Below are 21,684 nucleotides of genomic sequence, written 5' to 3'. Positions count from 1 at the left end.
TAAACTTGTGCTATACGTGGCTTTAACCAAGTTTTTTGTTGTTGATAAAAACACTAATTTGACTGGAGTTCTACCTTTTAAAGTTACTTGTTTCAGTTTTATTATTCTTATAGGAAGTGGGTACCTACTGAATACATAGATTACATCTCAGAACAATGGATGGATTACATATTTATATTTACCTACCTAGGTAGTTAGGTACTTGTCTAGACTAGACAAGAGGCTACAGGCACCGAAAAGTTTTTATAAAAATACTAAGTTTAAAAAAGTTTTTGAATAATGTCATTATCATTATTCATTATAGTTTGTTCTTATTAAAACTCTCCTAGGTACCTATATAAAAATCCTTCACGGACGGAACAATTTTGGTACAATGTATCAAGGATAGTTAATTAGATACAAATAGGTACATTAGGTATTACTATGTTTACTTACAACATAGGTCACTAGTACATAAAATAGTGACAATGCTTTAATCTTAAATCCGTACATTTGTTAAAATAAAACAGCATACTTGGATAAAAGAAGTCTTCTTATTTTCAATTCCAGTGCAAATTAATAAATGCTCAAGGCACATTCGTTTTGGCATACACGATTACACGCGCGCTAAATTACGCGCTTCAATAAACAGGAATGCGCGTGCACGCGGTAACGGTACTGTGAACGATAATCTGAAATCTAGGGATTTTTGGGACGAAAAAATTTAACAAACTAAAAATATAGAAAACGCACATTCCTAATATTAACACCAATTTTTAGTTATGCTAATATATGTGTATTATTAAAATAATTGTATGGTTATGCGCATTGCTTCGATTCAGCCGCAATGTGCCTTGAACCTTAGTATGTTTACTAGCATTAAAATAATGGGCAATTAATGGGCAGTTCGCTTTAATGCACGGCTGGAGCTAGGATTGATAAGTTTAATGTGTTTAATGATAGTGGAGGCTTGTTTCCACATAGTTTTGGCTTGGACTGTAAGTGTTTCATCCACCTGCATACATGCACTAGAGATTCCTGCTCCAAAATTGTGAGGCGTTCCTGAAAATAAAACTCTAATCTGTACATTTCTTTTTTAAATTCTGATACAAGTTAGCCCTGCTATCTCACCTGATGGTAGTAAATGATGATGCAGTCTAAGTTGGAAGCGGGCTAACTTGTAAGGGGTATGACAGTTTCAATAAACCCACTCACTGATAGGTTTCCACACAGCATCATACCAGAACACTAATTCGCTAAACCGTCAAGCGGCACCACTTTGATGGTGAGGTAACTAGCCACAGCCAAAGCCTTCTACCAGACCAGACAATTTAGAAAATGTAAATTCCCAAATCACCATACTTAAAAACCTAAATCCATGGACTAACAGATTTTTAATAAAAAATCAGAAGTTACTGCAAAATTTTACTTACCATCATAGGATATATTGTGTAATATGCTGCAATATCAGTTATTGTCAAATGATTCCCAGTTAGAAATGTGTTTTTCTGTAAACCTTTATTTAATCCCTGTAATACCAATAAAATATAGTGACAGTACAATCACATAATTAAATGTGGTTTATATTGTCTTAATGAACAACCTTTGAGACCATAATTAATAGTGATTATTATTATTATTTAAGCAGTTTTTGCTGATCATATATCCATAAGTGCTTCGAGTTTTTCAAATGTTTGTCCAATAACATTATATAATCTAAAAGATTTTATTCATTAAAACTAACGGTTATAGTATCTCTTTTAAGACTCTCAAGATGTCAGGACTCAAAAACATATTATTTTATTAATAAGAATAAATTCACTAGTTTTACTCATATTCTGTAGGACTTTGGTGAAATATGGTCAGCACTTTCTAAGTATTTTAAAGCAAAATATAGGTAAGATGTAGACCTATGTGCTGCAATGGGCGGTTTTACTCTCTAAAAGAAGAAGGTATTCTAGTTATAAACGAAAGTAGTAAAAATACCAAATACCTGGAGAAAGGTTTTGGCAAACGTTGGGTTAGCGTGCGCTTGGTTTGCATACATAGATAAGTGTTCTAACCATTGATAACTCAATAAAGTTTGCACATTAGTCATGGAGACCCCACTCTTAGTCGCTAGCCGTAATATGATGGTAGCGAACCCTTCAATATTCTCTTTATCTAGGACTGTTGTTAGAACCTGTAAAAAAATATTTTTTACAGAAATGTGTGTAATTTTTTTTATTATTCGAAGACTTGACAAGGAACGTTACTTTGTCGGTGTTGTAACACACTGTACCCACAGGTATATTTAAATATTTGCCAACTAATTTAACTACATCCATTATTAAATTAAACAAGTTAATTAAAACAATAAATTTTTCATAAATTTTTTGAATTTTTTAGGTTATTTATTGGGTTGACATTTATTTGACATAATAATACACAAATGTACTCTGTGATGATACATATGATAAGTTTGTGTTTTGACCATAGAGATATATAGAGTTGCCCGAATGTCCTATAGAAAATAGTGGATCGGAAATTAGCTCAAGCTTATTGAAAATTTCGTATGTGTGTAAGAGACAACACTACATATTTTCAGCATAACTATAAAAACAGGGTTTCGGCTTCGTGACTATCTGTTGATCCCCAGGCGGAGCTTCGCGCTCGCCAACCCCCCCGGTGACGCTGTAGCGGCCAGTAGGGCCTACGCAGCATAGTCAATCCGAAACAACACACAAAAAAAAAATTCGTGACTATCTCTATGATTCGGCCCTCTCGGCCGGTTTCTTTTTTTTCTTTCTGCTTTTTTCGCTGTCAATGCTGTCAAGTGTTTATGGATAGGCTCAAAAAGACTAGAACCCAGTGCCGTAAAACAAGTTTTTAAAAAAAGTGTTCACGATGAAATTAATTTGACATTTGACAATGTCTGCAAGTTGTCTGCAATGTCAAGGCTATTGGATTTTTAGTGGATTTTGGATTTTATCAATTTTATCGGTGAATTTATATAAACAATCTAGCTATTAAAAATTCTTGCTAAAATTCTCACAACCGCAGTTTTGATTTAGTACACTTAAACTGTAGAATAATTATTATTTCGGTAATTCCAAGTGTATGGATTATAATATAGATGAATAAATATTAAAAGCTATTCTCTCCAGACCACTTTCGATAAACATTCATAGCTATCTAAATGGACACAAGTTAGCCCTAGCTTCATTTATTCAGCATACTAACACGTATTCTTGATGTTGACCTTATGCCATAACTATTTCCGAGTGACATCAAATAACAAAAGCCCTAAAGATGATGTGCAGAACTTTAGTAAGAGGAAATTTGCCTTTGGACTATTTATTTTATTTCTTGTTAGTGTGCTGTGGGTGGTCTCATCGGAACTAACAAAGGTACATCAAAACAAACTTTTGAAACAGTTGAAAAATGCTCTGAATAGGTATCTTATTCATTGTGGTTCTTAATATTTTTTTCAGTATATTTATATAGAAAAAAAATTAGAAAGACCCTTCCTAGTGACATATGTAAGAAGTTCACTGCTATTTGTGTATCTACTAGTATTATGCTTCACACCACCTACAAGAGATCCATGCCAGCCTGCAGACTATACAGTAAGATATACACATTTTGTACCAACATTTCCTTATTCAAAGTTATAATTAAATGCTTTATATATTTGAAATGTGCAAGGATGTCGTGCTTAACCTTTTTATGACTCAACTACTGAATGAATCTTCACATTTTGGAGGTAGACATAGGATACTTTTTATCCTGGATATTCTCGTGCAAATCATTTGAAACTCAATCATGATTATTAAGTCATTATGCCTTAAAGTTCATTATTTAATTCAAATCTAACTAACATAATAAATGTGAAAGTGTGTCTGTCTATCCTATCTTTCTGTCTGTTACATTGTCAGGTCTATCCATTTGATAAATTTTATTGGTACATAGGTAGCTTTCATCCCAGAATTGGATATAGACCACTTTTGATCTTGGAAAATCCAAACTGTATTGCATGTTGTTGAGAGATGAAACTGCCATTTTACCCTCCAATTCACTGTATAGTATTTGTTACTTGTTGTGTTAGAAATGATTGCAGATAACATATAATTTTCCTTTCAGCAACTAACAGAACCAACCGCAGAAACAGATGATGAAAACTTTTACACAGAAGCTAACAACAGTTTGGTAAGTAACTAAATTGTAACTACAAAACTACCATAAAGATTTAATAGGTGCTGATAATAATGAGCCTTAATTATCTAAATTTGTTAGTTTGTATGTAGGAGGGAATCTCTGAAACTAATGATCCAATTCTGTGAAAACACCTTCACTGATAAATGGCTACATAATATAATTATTATTAACTAGCTGTTGCCTACGACTTTGTCCGTGTGGATTTAGGTTTTTGAAAATCCTGTGGTTGTGGAAGCGTTGTCCTTCAATCACGTCGCACCGGAGCAACGTTTCCACAGGATTTTCAAAAACCTAAATCCACGCGGACAAAGTCGTAAGCAACAGCTAGTTATAAAGCCCAAAGAGTGAAAAAGAAAAAAAATTGAGATCACATTTTGCTTATTTAAATGATAGGTACTTAATAGTCATTATTTAATAGTCTTCAATTAACATAGAAATAGAAAGTGACTGTTTATTGAAGCTTCAATTTTTCTAACATATTATATTATAGTATTTTATATTGTACCTATTGATTTTCACCATAGATATATTATGTTACTATTTATATGATTTCATTTTAATTAAAACTACTTATGATATTTTTGTGTAATTGTCTAATTATACAATTTTTTTTAATTATTATACTCTTTACGAAAGAAAAATTAAAAGAAATCAATCAATAACCTATAATAATATGTGCTTAAATAAAAATGCCATATGCATGGAATAATATATTATATTGCATATTATATTCGCATGTCAGATTATAATAGACTGCCATTTTATGTACATTAAATATTTTAGGAAACTACAAGTCAGGGGGGTTACTCAACCCAAATAGGAGCCCAAACAGCACGTGATCTGGTACATAAGAATTTTTTTTAATTGAAATAACCATACATTCATAATTATATTAAAATCTGCAGCTAATATTTCAATAATAGTTTCACTGGGAGGAAGTATGTTATTTCACTGGTATAATAATAACTATACTCCGCGACAGGTTGAGATGGCAATCAGGGTATGAGGCGGGAGCATACCCCACACACCTGCACGTCACCCGCGCCGGGTTAGCGCGGGGATGTTCCTTCCCTGATTGCCATCTCGACCTGTTCACGTACTATTTATTAAGCATGTATTTTATATTGGTTTGACATTATTAATTTGTATGCAAAGGATGAGGTTTTCAAAAATTACTACTCTCTGGCTCTTACGAAAAATAAACAATGCCTGGACAGTGTTAACATTCTGCATCATAATTAATATAAATGATATAATATAAAAAAAATTAAGAAATATACTTACTTATTTTCATACTCTATGTATTGTTTGCTTTTATAATCTAACTGTTATTTATCAATTGTCCAGCCTTTTTTCCTTAAAAATGTTTTTTTTTTTCATATACAATGTTGACAATTTCTGTATATTTTTAGGGTGATTCTACCTTTATCCCTGTCCGAGCTGGGGAGACGACAGACAGCGATGACGCGACGCCCAGAGCTGTGCGCTTTAACAAAGTGGCTGAGGTATTTATGTAGCAACACCTGCATTATTTCTAGGGTTCCATGCCCAAAGGTTGTCAATGGGACCCTATTACTAAGCCTCCGCCGTCCGTCTATCCATACATCTGTCCGTCCGTCTTAGTGAGCTGTATCTCATTCTTGTGAGCGTAGAGAGTTTAAATCTGAAAATATAAACTCTCTACCTAGTACCCACCTATTACGTACCTAATAATAATAATAATACTTATATATTATTGTGTACCTAATTCTATTAACAGCAAATAATAAAAATTAAAAATGGCTGCCATGAAAATTAAAAAAAAAAAAAGGTTTATTTCTTTTTAGATGGAATGGAACTCTGGGTGTGCGAGTCCGACTCACACTTGACTGATTTATTAATGGTGATATTATTAGTGGTATTAAAGTGTTAAAACCTAAGTTGACACATAAGAATGCTCAGGCAAATACTAGTAGGTAACATATTTTTCAAAGATTTCTTCAATATGACATTATCTACTAAGTAAATATTAGTATAGGTATACTTAATTAAGTAGGATTACTCTTTAAGAAGCAATAAACTTTTCGAAGGCAATTAATTTAATCATGTCTGCCTCATTATTTTGATATTAAAGATAAAATGGCGTGTACCTACAATCTACACACAATATACATATTATAAAGAACAAAACAATAATATAATCAAGCAATATTTGTATTGTTCTTATCTACTCAATAATAAATACCTAATCAATACATTCTGATATTATGTACCTAACTGTTTGGTTAGCAATAAGTTGTAATGTAACCCTATTTTGAGGCTGATAATAAGTTTAACAACCCTAATTAACTTTAATTACCTACTATAGGCATCACGCATATCTTAGTAGGTTCCTGCGGTAGTGGTAGTACTACCTAGCGGAAATATCAACGAACCTCGCTGGAATGCGCTTCCCCTCGCGCTTCCCCTCGCGCTTCCCCGCTACTCGCCCGTATTCGTCGTCGTTCGTTCGCAGATATTTCGGTCGGCTTATAGGTATAAACCCTATTTTAAGACAGTACGCTTAGTACGAGATTTTATGTCTCACCAACGTTGATAGTATTCGAGTGTCCACACTTCCGCCTCATAGTAAACTGGACCTTAACTGCCTTGCTTTAAAGCTCAAGTTTGTCTACACACTACTACAGCCAGCGCTCCAAGCGGAAACGTTGCTAAATTAAAAACAGTGGCAATGAATTTTTTACTTTAATTCAGGGCGTTTTAGGTTCATTTTACTTTGACGTTATTGTGTTTCGACTCTCGAATTCTAGCAACGTTGGTGAGACGTAAAATCTTATGCAGTACGCGGCCGAAAGTGATGGACATCGGCCTTTAGAATGACATTCCACCTTTGTAGAGCGTTGTCTCTGTCACTCATACCCAAATGACGCTTTGTCGGTTTCAACGACCGAGACAGTGCTCTACAAATCTGCTGTCTCCTTCTAAAGATCGATGTTCATCACTTTTGGCCGCGTACAGATCGTGTATAGTAACACGATCTTTCTTAAAAGAGTGTTTGAACTGTACGTTTTTTGTCGCGGCTAGGTGCGGGTGATGTCGGCGGCGATGGCGGGCGAAGCGCTGCTGGCGCGCCTGTCGTGGTCGGCGTCGATGCGCGCCACGGAGTACGCGCAGCGCCGCGCCGCCGCTGCCGCCACCCGTCGGCATCTCAAACTTGCGCTCGTGTTCTCTTTACCGGTGAGTAGGTATAAAGGTGATGAAGAGAGCTATATGCTTGGAGTTTCTCTATGTGATCAAGTCAAAGTCAAATAATTTATTCAAAATACGTACTATTGTACACTTTTTGATTTGTAAGATGATGTAATGGTGATAATTAATTACCTAAACTTAAAATTAAAGCTACGAGGGTTCCAAACGCGCCCAGATCTGAAAATCAGAAATGAAGAGGTCCGTAGGAAAACCAGAGTAACCGTTTTAGGTTCTATTTTGAGAGTAGGTACTTTTGGATACATAACAATTTTTTCTACATTATTTATTAACTCATCAAAACTATATATAACTAGATGATGCCCGCGACTTCGTCCGCGTGGATTTAGGTTTTTGTAAAATCACGTGGGAACTCTTTAATTTTCCGGGATAAAAAATTGCCTATGTCCTTCCCCGGGATGAAAGCTAACTCTGTATTAAATTTCATTAAAATCTGTTGAACTGTTGGGCCGTGAAAAGCTAGCAGACAGACAGACAGACAAACAGACACACTTTGGCATTTATAATATTAGTATGGATTGAATCAAAATATCAAGAGGTATATGCTGGAAAATAATTCTTATTCTTTTTATCCATTATAGTTGATGTGCTCCAAGACAAGGAATGGATTTATTGTGATATATTTTATTACTATTACAGTGGTTCGTATCAAACTACCTATATCGGTTAAGCCTGCTACACACGACCACATGCTCAGCTACGCTGTACACGTCTGTAACGGGAGCGTTCGCTCTGTCCATCGGAGCGATATTCGCCCAAGTCCCGTACGATCGATTCTCACTCTCCAAATTTGTTGCAATCCTGCTCACGACAGCTGGTCTGGTAAGTATTAGAAAGAGAAAAATTGATGTTTACAAATACTATTGTTTTTAAGGAGATTCAGGCCTAGCGACCAAACTGCTCATTCTATCCCCACACTGCAAATTATTTGTTGTACAAACAATTAGGACCTGTTTACCTGAAGACAATTTGATAGAGTGTCGATAGATAGATGTGTTCGTTCGTTTGATCTATCTACCATTAGAATAGATCAAGCGCAAATATCTACTAAAGGTAACTTTTCCGTAAATATAACTTAACGTTCACACCAAACCGACAATACGCAATTACGCTATGCGTGGTTGCTCACTCTTGACGGACGACGACTGATTATATTATTATACTACGCCACTACGTACGCATCGTGAACCTATAGTACGCGACAATGGCAATTGGGGAGGGAACGCCGAACGCAGGTGACGTAGGGGTGTGCGGGGCGTCCCCCCTCCTCTTCCCTCGATTGCCATCTCGACATGTCGCGGACTATAGATTGGCTACGTAGCAACATCGAATTGTCAGCATAGTGTGAACGAAAAATGCAGTTTGATTTCCCTCCTAACAGTCGGCGGCTGCCATTAAGCTGCGTACGCAAATACGAACAAAGTTGCGTTGCATGATTTTTTGCATGTGCGTACCACTACCGAACATCGAACACTGTATGTCCATGTTCGTAACAATTGAATTTGTTCGTGATCGCGATGTCCATGTTCGTACGCGCGTAATGGGCAGATTACACCTACCGAGTACAGTGGCGAGTCAGTGTCCTCGTCCGACTCGGTTGGTATATAAACACTAACGAGTGCAATTTCGCCGCAATTTCTCAGCCACAGCACTGTCTCGGCCGAGTGACTTTTTACTGTCTCGCTTCACTACTCGGTAGGTGTAATCTGCCCATAAGCGGCTTTAGGTAAACGCTCAATAAGTTTGTCTTTCCTTAGGTGGTATTAGGAGTAACTGAAAGTCACCAAAGCAACTGGACGGCTGTTTTGGCAGCGTTAGGATCGGCTCTCTGTTATGCTGCACATCTCATAATATTTCGTCAAGAGATGAGAAAAGGAGATGGCATTAACTCATTTTTGCTTGTCGGTATGTAACAAATATTTTATATTACTACTAGCTGATGCCCGCGACTTCGTCCGCATGAATGTAGTTTTCTAAAAATCCCTAAAAGTGGGAACTCTTTGATTTTCCGGGGTAAAAGTAGCCTATGACACCCCAGATCTGTAACTAATTAACTATACCCATGCAAAAAATTATGTTGATCCGTTCCTCCGTTGCGACCGTTGATTGAAGGACAAACCAATAACCCAACAAACAAACACACTTTTAGTATGGGTACGTAGTGATTAATAAGAATAGAATAGAATGTTTTTTTATTCATGTAAACTTTTTAAAAGTGCTTATGAATAGTCAGGTAGTTTTAATTTACCACTGGTTCGGAATGCCGTTCCTACCGAGAAGAACCAGCAAGAAACTCGGCGGTTGCTCTTTTTAATTTTTCAATTTACAATGTTATTATACCATACTATACAAGCCATTGCAGCCCCGTGCATTGCTGGAGCGAGTCAAATCCAAGCTTTTTTATCGTTTACATAGTCTGCGACTGTATAATATGCTTTTTTAGGAGCATACTTTTAACACATTTTTTAAACTTGTGTAAAGGCAAGTCTAAAATCGCTTGTGGAATTTTATTATAAAATATTACACTCATTCCCACAAATGACTTTCGCACCTTCCAGAGGCGGAGCGCAGGAGTAGCTAGCTCATTTTTGTTTCTAGTTTGCCTATCATGGGATAGATAGATCACTGATTTTTTTGTAACTGTGAATGTTTTGTCGTACAAAAATTATATTATTGTAAATATATTGGGAAGCTACTGTAAGAATACCTATTTCCTTAAATATCTCTCGTAGGAAATCGCGCGATTTTAAGTTATAAATTGCACGTATTGCCCTTTTTTGTAATACGAATATTTTCCCAATATCTGCCGCTTTACCCCACAGCAAGACTCCGTGAGACATAATACTGTGGAAATAGGCAAAATACGACAATTCAATACTTCTTTCTGTCTTGAATCCCTCATATCTGAAAGTCATTGGCGCCAATGTAATGGTTCCAGGTGTCGTGGGCTGCGCTTGCGGATGCCTGGCCTGGGCGTTCGGCGGCCTGCTAGCGCTGGGCGGCGTCGAGAAAGCCGAACTACCCTCGCCTCGCCTGTGGAGTTGGCTGCTGCTGGATGGCGCTATAGGACCGCTATTGATCGAATCTCTATGGCTGTGGTATGTCCACCAATGCGAAATTAACTCAGCATCACCTCACACCATGAATCGCTTCAAGCGTAGTGCTTTGAATGCCAGGGGTCGTTGGTTGACATCATCGCAGACAGCCACGGCGACGCTGGCGCTGACGCTGCCGCTGAGCGCGTGCGCGGAGGCGTGGCGCGGCGCCGGCAGCACGTGGCGCACCGCCGCCTGCATCCTAGCGGCCGCGGGCTGGCTCACCTCCGCCATGCCCGAGCCCCTCGCCTGGCTCACTGCAAAACTGCGCGCCGCGGACGGGTTCACGTGAGTTTATACCACTTATCTACGCTGCAAGAAGGCGTAACGCGGCGCCGGCAGGGTGTTAACTTTATTGTAAGAAATTAAGCCTTTCACGACCGGGGGTCTCCATACTAGCAGATGCCAGACACAGATTGACTCGCTGAATCCATTTGTGCCCTGCCTGCTATTTTGTCTTCTACATACCTATAAATACTTACAATACTGACTGACAGACATCAAAGTACAGCTCAGGTCACTGCGTCTAGAAACTTGAATTGTGCATGATGTAGTATTTCTCTATAATAGAGACCCTCAACTAAGAAAGGATTCTTCGAAATTCCTCTATGTGAAGCCGGGGTGGGTGAACTACGTGCTAAATGTACACATTTGTTAAACCTGGGTAACCTTTCACAGGGCCATCAGAAATATATCCGAGTTGGACGAGCAATCGGAGGCGCTGATGTCGTCAGACGAGCCGACGTAACCCATATCGAGTCGCGTTTTGGCTTCGCTTCTAGTGTGAAAAGCACGGGGTTTAGTGTGAACACACCTTTTACTCCTAGTCTATATGTGTACAGTACTACCACAGTTCACGACGGTTAGGGAACTTGTAACAAAACGTCGAGGCTTCGACGTCACTGGCAGGCGTGCTAGCCTATGAATCGCCTATTTTTCTTTTATTTTACGTCACTCATAGCCTAATATTTGTCATCGATCGTCGATTTAGCATCAAACCGAGAGTCTACTCACTAGTCACTCTAGTTAACTCTGTACTACCACATGTATAAGTCACATCGACAAAATTTGTTTGCGCAGAAAAGCGCAACCTGATGACAACTAAAACCGGATGTACACCAATAAAATACACAGCTTATTGCTTGACGTTAACATTTTAAACACAAGAACAAAAGACTCGTGCTATCTAGCTCATAATTCGTACAAAACATGGCACATAGGCAACAGCCAATAGCGGATGGACGCGCTCATTCCAAAATAAGGTTTCTGCGCAGGTACATCGGCGTAGCTTATAAAAGTGGTAATACTGCACAGCATTTACGCCACTGGGATCCACACTACTTGACGGACATGTTACGGTGTATTCAGACTATGGAACATAATACAAAACGGTATCATAACAGGTTTCGGTAGTGTGGACTTATTTTATATAACAATGTTAAACACTATGAATGTGCTATGCGGCAAAGGTGTTATAATGATCTGTATACACTTTTAAAAAGTTATAATATAACAATGTTATCATGTCCATACACTTATCAACCGGTCCAATGGATAGTTGTAGACATGTTATATAACAATATATTTCAATGTGAACAGACTTGTTAATTGTTATGTTGCGATGTTATATATAGATGATAACCACTGTGCGCGATGTGCAACACAAAAATTATAACATGTTATGTAATCTGGATTCGCTCTAAAATGAATGAGTAGCTCTAGCACCAAGCTTTGATTGCAACAATGTGACAATCGCATGCGCTTCTAATTGGTCAACCCTTCCTCTATGGGCTAAACGACACAGCTGTAACAACAAGAAAATATTCAGACAATTACAATATGGTATTTGACTACATATATCAAAAATAAATTATTTCTCAGTGATTATAGAGGGTCTTCCAAAATACGTAAAATCCACTTCCTCTGTTCGTTTTAAGTGTAATAACTAGATACCGGATTATATGCAACATAAAAAGCTTGTTATATGCATCCAAATATGCATGAAAAATTCTTGAAATATGCACGAAAGTTTGCATCATAACTAGATCTTAGGTAAAATATGCTATTACCGCTGAGAATGGCTAAAATATGCAAATGCATATGCAAATATGCAAATGCATATAATCCGGTCTCTAGTAATAACCATTTAAAATTATCGATTAAACTAAAAAAGTACGTTATTATGATGACGTCACATTCCAGTAAGCGCGCGATTTGACGTTTCATAAAAAGTTACCGATTTGAATACTTGTCAAATACCGTATTGCGATTGTGATAATGACCAAGTTCAATAATATGATTATATGCGTCAGATATAAGAAGAAAAGAGACGCATGCATTTTCATAAATATCCTGTACAGTATTCCTTGTAGCGTTTAACGATTATTGTAAGTATAGTGAGCATTTATCTATTTAAGTAAATAGCGAGTAAACGAGCAAGCGATTCACTTGATGTTAAGTGAGTTCCATCTAAACTAAAACCGTATTAAAAATACGACCACTGTAGTATATATAAGACCTTTGTATAAAATATGTAATCCATAGTAATATTATAAATGCGAAAGTGTGTCTGGCTGTCTCTCTGCCTGCTAGCTTTTCACGGCCCAAAATTTTAACCGGTTTTGATCAAATTTGGTACAGAGTTAGCTAGTTAACATCCCGGGGAAGGGAGCAAGGAGTTCCCATGGGATTCTTAAGGCCCATCCGTTTAATTAGTTTAGTACCTACAGAGGTAGTTTGCGACCTGGAAATTGACATCCTTATTATCCCGGAAAATCAAACACGGGATTTTTAAAAAACATAAATCCACGCGGGCGACGTCTGAAACTTCGGTCTGCCTAAACGAAAAATATTGTAACTTCTGAAAATATTTTACAATAGGCAAAACAAGGGATAGTAAAGTACAGTACCCAGCAGGAATTATTGTAGGTACATCGACCTTTAGAAGGAGATAGCAGATTTGTTGAGCATTGTCTCAGTCGTTAACTACCTATTAAATAACATAATCCTACCTATTACTTATAGAAACAAATGTATGTACAGTACGACGCGGCAGAAAGTAATGTACATCGACCTTTAGAAGGAGAAAGCAGATTTGTAGAGCAGTTTCTCTGTCGTTGAGACCGTCAAAACGTCATATTGATATGAGTGATAGAGACAACGCTCTACAAAGCCGAAATATCATTCTAATGGCCGATGTACATTACTTTCTGCCGCGTACTGTAAGTAATTATTTTTGACACAGTATTGTGTAGATACTTTATGATAAAGGTTTGCTTGTTGAATGGATTCACTTATAGCAATAGATTTTATATTTAAGATAAAAGTAAGGAAAATAATAAAAATCTATAAGAACAGCACATTGGGGCCGATTCTCTTGTACACAATTTCTAAACTAAGCTAAATTAACGGGGCTAAATCTAGTGCTATCCTTTTCCCGCAAGCAACATTATGAAAGGATAGCAATAGATTTAGACGTGCCATTTTAGTTTAGTTTAGAGATTGTGTACAACGGAATTAGCCACATTTGTCTATTTTTTGTTTAGAATACTTACAGTTTCTACACTCCATATTACCTACCTCAGGTTAGGCTGCCTGTCCACTGCTGCAGAGCTTTGTAGCGATGCAGAGCAGAATTGGCGCCGGGTAATTGGTTAGTTCTACGCAAAATATCCACTTCCTCGCTCCGCGTTATAATATGTATGGTTTTTTAAACTAGTCCGCAAATCCTGGTCCTCTGAAGCGAGCGGGAGTTTTATGCAATCCTATTGGTTAATATTTGCACAGCTCCGCTCCTCTCTTCTCCGCAGCAGTGGCCTCCGGCGACAACATAAAGAACCAGCTGCTCGATTGCGGTAAAACTGCACCAACCATTATTACAATCGTGTACGGACACGGCCTCGCTAGTCGCTGCCTTATTAAATTTTGAATTTGCCGCGCTTTTCCTTTCGGCCAGAACTCATAGGGGTGCAACTCTAGAACATTAAAAAATCGCAAATTGAAAATCGCTTGTGGTGCCATCTAAGCGCGAGCACGGCTAAACAAATAGAGAACAGTTTACAAAAGACGTTAATAGATGGCGGGCACATTGGTGTAATTTTAATGACATTAATAAATTATAACCAAGTTTTCATGTTTTCGTGTGCTGTAGTAAATATTTATATTTCTGTTAAATTTATCTGACCCTGCTTTAATAACAGGACTCTGTAGTCTGTATTTCCTTTCACCACCTCGATAACTATATTCTAAGGATTGATTTAGTGACTCGATTTATGCCTGAACGATTGACCACGGCTACGGATTACGGACTTGTTTTTGCTTTGTGAAATGATTATTCTGTGAATATATTTGTGCAGAAAAATGCCACGGAGATCTCGATGTGTGTCTGGATGTGACTAATTCGGTAAGTATAAAATCAGCTTACTCGTAATCTAACTCAAAATTACTTCAATGAGTCAAACTCTATGCACCATTAAGGCACCATTAGCACATTAGGTATTTTATCATGATACTAGGTATATAGTTCCTGCGATTTCGTCCGCTCGAAAAAACTATTTTAGAAATCCCGTGAGAAGTCCAATTTTCCGGGATAAATGTGGCCTACAAGTTACAACCGTCTGATGCAAGCTATCTCTGTACCAAACAGATGATGACCACCACTTTGTCTACGTGGATTTAGGGTTTTTGGGAATCCCATGGGAACTGTTTGAGTTTTCCGTGACAAAAGAAGCCTATGTCCTTACCTGGATGCAAGTTATCTCTGTACTAACTTTCATCATAAACGGTTACACAAATTTACTGTAAAAAGCTAGCATACAGACAGGTTGACACACTTTTGCATTTATCATATTGCTATGGATTATTAACTACTAATTCTGTAAATTTTTTGTTTTGTAATTAAATGTACTTACAACATTTGTTTTGAACTTTATTGACTAAGTTATTTTTATATTATAGGTACCTATCAGCTATCAACTAATTAAGTACAATAAGTAAGTATAGACTAATGCATATTTTATGTTATTACTTTTTCAGATGTTTGCATGGCTTTCCAAAACCTGGCTACTCCTCTCCTTGAAACCATTTAAACAATGAAAAGAGATAGTAGGACAACATTTAGAAAGCAAGACTGATAATGAAATAATATATTATAGTTACGAATTATCAAATTTGCAATCACCAGTTTGAAGATCGTTGAAATACACTAGTTATGGTAGTAATATGAAAGTTATGAAAAGTAAATAACCAAAAATTTTGGATTTGAGCGTTACCTATTTCAGAATCTCGTGGGTCTTGAATTTGGGTATGTATTTTATGTACCTAGTTACGAATTTATGAAAATAAAATATTTTACAAACCCTTAAAACCTTCTTATTTCTATAGTGTTTTATAATTTAGTATCTTAAAGAGTCAGTCTTGTAATATATATTTTTAAACATGTTTTAAACAAACGTTAATGGAATTATTGATGTTTTTTTAAAACATGTTCGAAAATATAAAATATTCTAGTAAAGTACATTTAAATAGCATTTAAATTTTCGCGCTCTCGCACGCCTAGCGCGCTTTTAGTGCCCTCTAGATGTGAGCACACGCGTAACTTTGAAAAATAAATCTAGAGTCGCACATCTATCTCTAGTAGGTATATAGTAGATAATCTATGGCCAGAACTTTGGATGAATGATTACCACTATCTGTGCCACCTCTATGGGCCAGACTTAGTTATAGTCTTGGATGAATGTCAAACTGTCAGCAGTAGGTACCTACTCAGTGTCTTTGTTTGTTTATATAGGTTGGTTGTTACTTTTAGCCACCTTTTAGCTTTTAGCTTTTTTTTTCTGGTCGGTACCTAATTTTAGGTTATTTTGATTTTTTCCAAACATACCTACTTTATACAAGCAAACATACGATACCAAAATCAAACAAAAGCTATGGTTGAAAATGTATTTATTTCAAAATAAAATGTCGCTGGTGATAAGATTTTCCACAAAATACGTCTTGCCCATACACACTTTGGGATGTACAAGTTCCTTGGTTAAAAAATCTATAGAAAATATTTCGTACAGCACAAAAGCAACCTCGTCTAAGGATAATATATACAATAGCTTTACGGACTGGGAGACCCTGAACAAGAAGAAGAAGGTGAGCAAAGCTATGAAGGCATATCTAGAGAGAGCAAAGGAGCACGATGAATTCATGAAAAGGCAACAGTTTGAGTACAATATTGGCAAAAGACATCTCGCAAACATGATGGGAGAAGACCCGGAAATGTTCACCCAAAAAGATGTAGATCGTGCTATTGAATATTTATTCCCGAGTGGTATTTACGACTCCGCCGCGCGCCCGCTGATGAAGCCACCAGAGGAAGTGTTTCCTGCTAGAAAAGCTGCGGAATTTGACGAAGCCGGCCGCCCACATCACTTTTTATTTTACACAGGAAAGCCTAACTTCTTCAAACTGTTGTATGATGCAGCTGAAAATATACAATTGTTGTACAAATTTGAAGACAAGGTTATTCGGAAGAAAGAAATACCAGATCCAAACGCAAGTCTTAATTTAGGTTCTAGTGATTGGTTGACCAAAGAGCAACTGGAACAGATTTTAGTAGAGGGTATAAATGATTTGGAATACGATAACTTTAAATTGGTCATGGAGAGGCTAGTTTCCCTACCATACTCGTATAGATGTAAGGATTTTATAGAAAAATTCAGAAAACCACTTTCCACTCAGAGATTTGCTTTAGAAATCCCTAAACCGAGCTATGATGAAAACGGTTGTGCCTTTGTAACCACCTATGAATGCCTCCGGAAGAAGGCGAGGGGTGATGTAACAATCAAATCACCAGGCACAGGCAAGATAACTATTAATGGAAAAGATTTGACATATTTTGAGGATATACAACCTAGAGAGCAAGTCATATTCCCCTTAATATTTACTGGGATGCAAGATAAAGTTGATGTGGTAGCCAATGTAGAGGGCGGTGGTCCTTCTGGTCAATCTGGAGCTATAAGATGGGGAATCGCTTGGGGTCTGCGCAGCTTTGTGGATAAAAGTATGTTAGAAGCCATGCAAGTTGCTGGCTTGCTAACAAGAGACCACAGGAGACGTGAACGTAAGAAGCCTGGCCAACCAGGTGCAAGGAAGAAGCCTACATGGAAAAAAAGATAAACTGCATTGTAATCTCTAAAATTGTAACTCTGCTTACTGTCTAATACTGAACTTGTATTACATTGATATTGTTTGATTTTTGACATTTTGTCCAAACAACAATTAATAATGGCCAAAAAACCGGCTAAGTGCGAGTCAGACTTGCGCACCGAGGGTTCTGTACCAGTCGTATTTTTTCGACATTTTGCTCGATAAATCTAAAACCATTATGCATAAAAATAAATAGAAATGTTTCAGATTGCCCTTTCATATGATGCCCCACTTGATATAGTAATCTTTACTTTGAAAGTTGAAAATACCAATAATTTACCAAAAAAAAAAATTTTTTTTCTTGTGATAATAATATGTAACCACAAATTCACGGCTTTCGGATTTTTTCCTCTACTTGTGCTATATCTACCTACCTGCCAAATTTTATGTAGGCCAACTATAGGTTTTCTTGACAGACAGACAGATAATGGAGTGTTCCTATAAGGGTTCCTTTTTTCCTGTTGCGGTACAGAACCGTCAAAATCATAGAGCAGAAACAAAGAGGAGATGTTGTATTAAGATTTCCCTATGAAATATCGAGTGACATTTTGCGGGGTGAGGGGTTGTGGAACGCCGCCCACTTCTCAATTTTCCATCTGCGGGTTAGTAGCAAAACTACTCGCTTAGCGACCTAACATCGATATATTGATGTCACTACATAGTTCAGCTATCTCACACTAGATGTCAATAATCTAGAACTATTTTAATAATTACGTATAAAATTACTTACAAATGAAATGTGATACCATTCATAGCATCAGAACGTCTGTCTGAATAACTTTGACACGATAAAACACAACACTTCATCCTTTTGTTCTTAAAAACGCGAAAACACACCGATAATACGAGTCTCAATATATGTGAACCTGACGAACGCAGACAGCATACTAACTAAGGCCCCGCCCACAGTGATGACGTCAGGACCTAGTTGAAAATCACAGTGCACAGTTGCTTAGGCCAACTCCTCTTTGTTTCTGCTCTATGGTCAAAACACAGCCACTTAAGTAAATGGAGCACTGTTATGTAGGTTCAGTATTCGACCTTTAGATAAAAATAAAACTATGTACAAAAATATATAGTATTTTATTGTCAAAGTCAATTATTTCTAAACTTCTTTCTCATAGTCTTCTTTCCACCAATTTTTTTCTGGAATATTGTATTCTTCCTCTCTTTATTGTAAATTCTCTTTTTCATTAGTGATTTTAATTCCCTTCTCTCCTTTTGACCTTCATATTGATAAGGCTTTCCAAAGAACATCAACCCATCTGTAAAACAATTATTACAACATTATTTATTTTAATGCAACAGCTTGACAAATTAATAAAACTTAAAACTAAATACCTCAGGAAAATAGGTTTTCACAGTATAATTATGTAGGAACCTAAGTGGCATCTATGACAACCAACCTATCTGTCCGGTGGGAGGCTACGGCCATGGCTTGGTGGCTAGCTAGTAGTAGTAGGCCACCCTACCGACAAAACCATGCTGCCAAGCAATTTAGTTAGTTTAGTTGAATTGTGGCAGTTGGCAAAGACTACTTAAGCAGTATGTGTGTTGTGCAAATATCAACTGCTTCAAGCTATACATGTGTGACTAAGTTGGAAGGGATAGGACAGTTTATTAAATACACAAGCTGTTTATATTTGATACCAAAGATATTTCGTAAAGGAACACTCACTCCCCCTGCGGCCACACCGTAACTGTAAGCCTACTAGTACCACACGAGTAGATATTAGTACTATGTAAAGCGTTGTCCTTGTCCCACTCGATTTACGTGTATCCTTCTCCATGGTAGATAACTAAATCTGTGGAGTGTGGTAATACTGTGATTGCATTGGAATGCTAAATTGCTGGTGACAGATATGCCGATAGGGTGTTGAACAGTAGGCCGATTGTCTAAAACCTGCATCAATCATTATTACAATCTCAATTGTTCTGATTGGCTGAATTTTTGCGATTCTTGTTGCAACAATGCACTGTAGCCAATAGTGAGCGAGCGTTAACCAATCAGTGATGATTGCGATCGTGCTATTGTAGCTGTCATTCTCCCGCAATCGCGCAGCAGGCGCAAAACCGAATCATCAAAAACACATGCCTAATATAGGTACCTTTTAACCGATGATCACTTTTCGAAAAAAACAATTTTTCTCTCCACACTGTTTTGATTTCATTAGTCTCTGGTGCAGGTTTCATGTTATTGGTACTATCTTCCTCATTTTCAGATTCAGATGAATCATACACAAACGGGTTTTTTTCACTGGGTTCCATGGGATTTTTAATTTTGGTATCTTTTTTAATTGGTAGGGGGATATAATTAACATCTTCAGTTACACCTGTGTAGAAACAAACATACATTTGACTGACGAACATATCACGATGCAGGTTCAAGATCAAAAAAATGCACCTCTAAATTTTCGGAGTTATGTGCGTTTTAAGTCATGGAAAACATCGTGAGGAAACCTGCCTGCCTGCGAGTTCGCCATGTTCTCAGAGGTGTGCGAATTCTGCCGATCCGCACTTGGCTAGCGTGGTAGACTAATGCCCAAAACCCTCCTCACTCTGGGAGACTCGTGCTCTGTAGTGAACCGGCGATGAGTTGATCATGATGATGATGATGAACAACTAGTTCAGAAAGAAAAAAAAATACCTGTTTGTTGGTCATCATCTTTTGTAAATAAGCTCCTCAAGCTAAATGTGGTTGGCTGAGTCATGGTTTCCTTTAGACTGTCGCTTATTTTGTAAAATTGTTCCTTAGACACTTCTACTTTTTCCACGACATGCTCTGGCTCTTTTTGAATGTCTTCATCTTTACTGTCGTTAGATTTTTTCTTTTTCGATTTTTTTGTATGTTCTTCTGCAGTTACGGGGACTAAATACTTGGCATGCTCAGGTTGGTTGGGATCGAAACGTAGCATTCCCAGTTTTGTTCTAAAAATATAATATTTTTGATGTAAATAGAGTTAAGGAAGGATTTTTTTAACTAGGAACTTAGGAAACTTAGGAACTATTAAATCTTTATAATAATGAAGGAGTTATAAACATTACAGAATTTCTTGTGGATTATTTAACTTACTTAGTTTTGTTTGAAGTATCAGTAGATTTTGATTTAATTGTAACACCAAGTAAATCTTGCAATATATTCAACTGTTTAGATTTTTCGTCGGCTTGATTTAAATCCACCTCCTCTTCAACTTGCCCGTCATCCTTTTCACTTTCTGAATCCTCAACAAACCTTTCATCCAAGACAAAACGTTTGTCAGACTTGAATCTGGATTGTAAATCTAAAACCTACAAAATAAACATCATTTAATTAAAGTAATTCAATACGTTTTAATCTATACTAATATTATAAAGAGGTAAAGTTTGTATGTTTGTTTGTAGGAAGTAATTTCTGGAGCTACTGAAGCGATTTTGAAAATTCTTTCACCAGTAGAAAGCTACATTCTTCCTATTCATTCGACATAGGCCGTGAGTGACCGTGCGAAGCCAGGGCGGGTCGCTAATTGTAAATAGCTTGAATGCTTTATAAAAAAACCGGCCAAGTGCGAGTCAGGCTCGCGCAATGAGGGTTCCGTACTACAGTAGTAATTTTTCGACATTTTGCACAATAATTCAAAAACTATGATGCATAAAAATAAATAAAAATGTGTTTTAGAATGTACAGATGAAGACCTTTCATATGATACCCCACTTGATATAGGTAGTTATATCACTTCGAAAGTTGAAAAAACTAATTATTAGTTCATGACCACAATTTAATTTTTTTGTGTGATCTAACCCTAAACCCACGGTTTTCCGATTTTTCTCCAAATGTCAGCTATAAGATCTACCTACCTGCCAAATTTCATGATTCTAGGTCAACGGGAAGTACCCTGTAGGTTTCTTGACAGACAGACAGACAACAAAGTGATCCTATAAGGGTTCCGTTATTTTATTAACGTTAACCTTATTTTTAGGGTACGGAACCCTAAAA

General features: G+C 37.1%; 4 protein-coding genes across 5 annotated transcripts in view; 2 read left to right on the top strand and 2 right to left on the bottom strand.

Annotated features, from left to right (window-relative positions):
- Positions 1 to 514: 514 nt before the first annotated feature.
- Positions 515 to 2,408, bottom strand: AIMP3 (aaRS-interacting multifunctional protein 3). The gene is made up of 4 exons (XM_034979791.2): positions 2,235 to 2,408; positions 1,973 to 2,161; positions 1,413 to 1,508; positions 515 to 1,041 (listed from the first exon to the last, which is right to left on the bottom strand). Exons 1-4 carry the CDS (start codon positions 2,304 to 2,306, stop codon positions 892 to 894), a joined length of 507 nt encoding a protein of 168 aa, XP_034835682.1. The 5' UTR covers positions 2,307 to 2,408; the 3' UTR covers positions 515 to 891.
- A 493-nt stretch (positions 2,409 to 2,901) lies between these two features.
- LOC117992107 (solute carrier family 35 member F5) lies at positions 2,902 to 13,854 on the top strand. 2 transcript variants are annotated; one of them, XM_034979766.2, is made up of 11 exons: positions 2,902 to 3,368; positions 3,453 to 3,587; positions 4,102 to 4,167; positions 4,960 to 5,019; positions 5,589 to 5,681; positions 7,240 to 7,392; positions 8,062 to 8,244; positions 9,180 to 9,327; positions 10,361 to 10,520; positions 10,599 to 10,805; positions 11,196 to 13,854. In XM_034979766.2, the coding sequence occupies exons 1-11, from the start codon at positions 3,213 to 3,215 to the stop codon at positions 11,263 to 11,265; spliced, it is 1,431 nt and encodes a 476-aa protein (XP_034835657.1). In that variant the 5' UTR covers positions 2,902 to 3,212; the 3' UTR covers positions 11,266 to 13,854. The 2 variants fall into 2 exon arrangements, with proteins under 2 accessions (XP_034835657.1, XP_034835658.1); XM_034979767.2 differs by lacking the exon at positions 4,960 to 5,019.
- A 2,436-nt stretch (positions 13,855 to 16,290) lies between these two features.
- On the top strand, positions 16,291 to 18,389 carry mRpS9 (mitochondrial ribosomal protein S9). The gene has a single exon (XM_034979771.2). It carries the CDS (start codon positions 16,455 to 16,457, stop codon positions 17,679 to 17,681), a length of 1,227 nt encoding a protein of 408 aa, XP_034835662.1. The 5' UTR covers positions 16,291 to 16,454; the 3' UTR covers positions 17,682 to 18,389.
- A 389-nt stretch (positions 18,390 to 18,778) lies between these two features.
- The window catches only part of LOC117992137 (RE1-silencing transcription factor), a 35,480-nt gene continuing 32,574 nt past the window's right edge, over positions 18,779 to 21,684 (bottom strand). Inside the window, 4 exon segments of the mRNA XM_069505292.1 lie at positions 18,779 to 18,976; positions 19,820 to 20,044; positions 20,359 to 20,639; positions 20,785 to 20,999. Of these exon segments, the coding sequence (XP_069361393.1) occupies positions 18,807 to 18,976; positions 19,820 to 20,044; positions 20,359 to 20,639; positions 20,785 to 20,999 (891 nt within the window). The 3' untranslated portion in view covers positions 18,779 to 18,806.

Source organism: Maniola hyperantus, chromosome 20, assembly GCF_902806685.2.
Source record: "Maniola hyperantus chromosome 20, iAphHyp1.2, whole genome shotgun sequence".
Lineage (NCBI taxonomy): Eukaryota > Metazoa > Arthropoda > Insecta > Lepidoptera > Nymphalidae > Maniola > Maniola hyperantus.
This window is presented reverse-complemented; position numbering and strand designations above follow the sequence as displayed.

Coding starts and splice junctions, on each gene's coding strand:
- AIMP3 (XM_034979791.2), bottom strand. CDS start 2,306: ATGGATGTAGTTAAATTAGTTGGCAAATATTTAAATATACCTGTGGGT. Junction 2,162..2,234: donor TGTGTTACAACACCGACAAA/GTAACGTTCCTT, acceptor ATTTTTTTACAG/GTTCTAACAACAGTCCTAGA. Junction 1,042..1,412: donor ACACAATATATCCTATGATG/GTAAGTAAAATT, acceptor TTTTATTTTCAG/GAACGCCTCACAATTTTGGA.
- mRpS9 (XM_034979771.2), top strand. CDS start 16,455: ATGTATTTATTTCAAAATAAAATGTCGCTGGTGATAAGATTTTCCACA.
- LOC117992107 (XM_034979766.2), top strand. CDS start 3,213: ATGTTGACCTTATGCCATAACTATTTCCGAGTGACATCAAATAACAAA. Junction 9,328..10,360: donor TAACTCATTTTTGCTTGTCG/GTATGTAACAAA, acceptor TAATGGTTCCAG/GTGTCGTGGGCTGCGCTTGC. Junction 10,521..10,598: donor ATCGAATCTCTATGGCTGTG/GTATGTCCACCA, acceptor TTTGAATGCCAG/GGGTCGTTGGTTGACATCAT.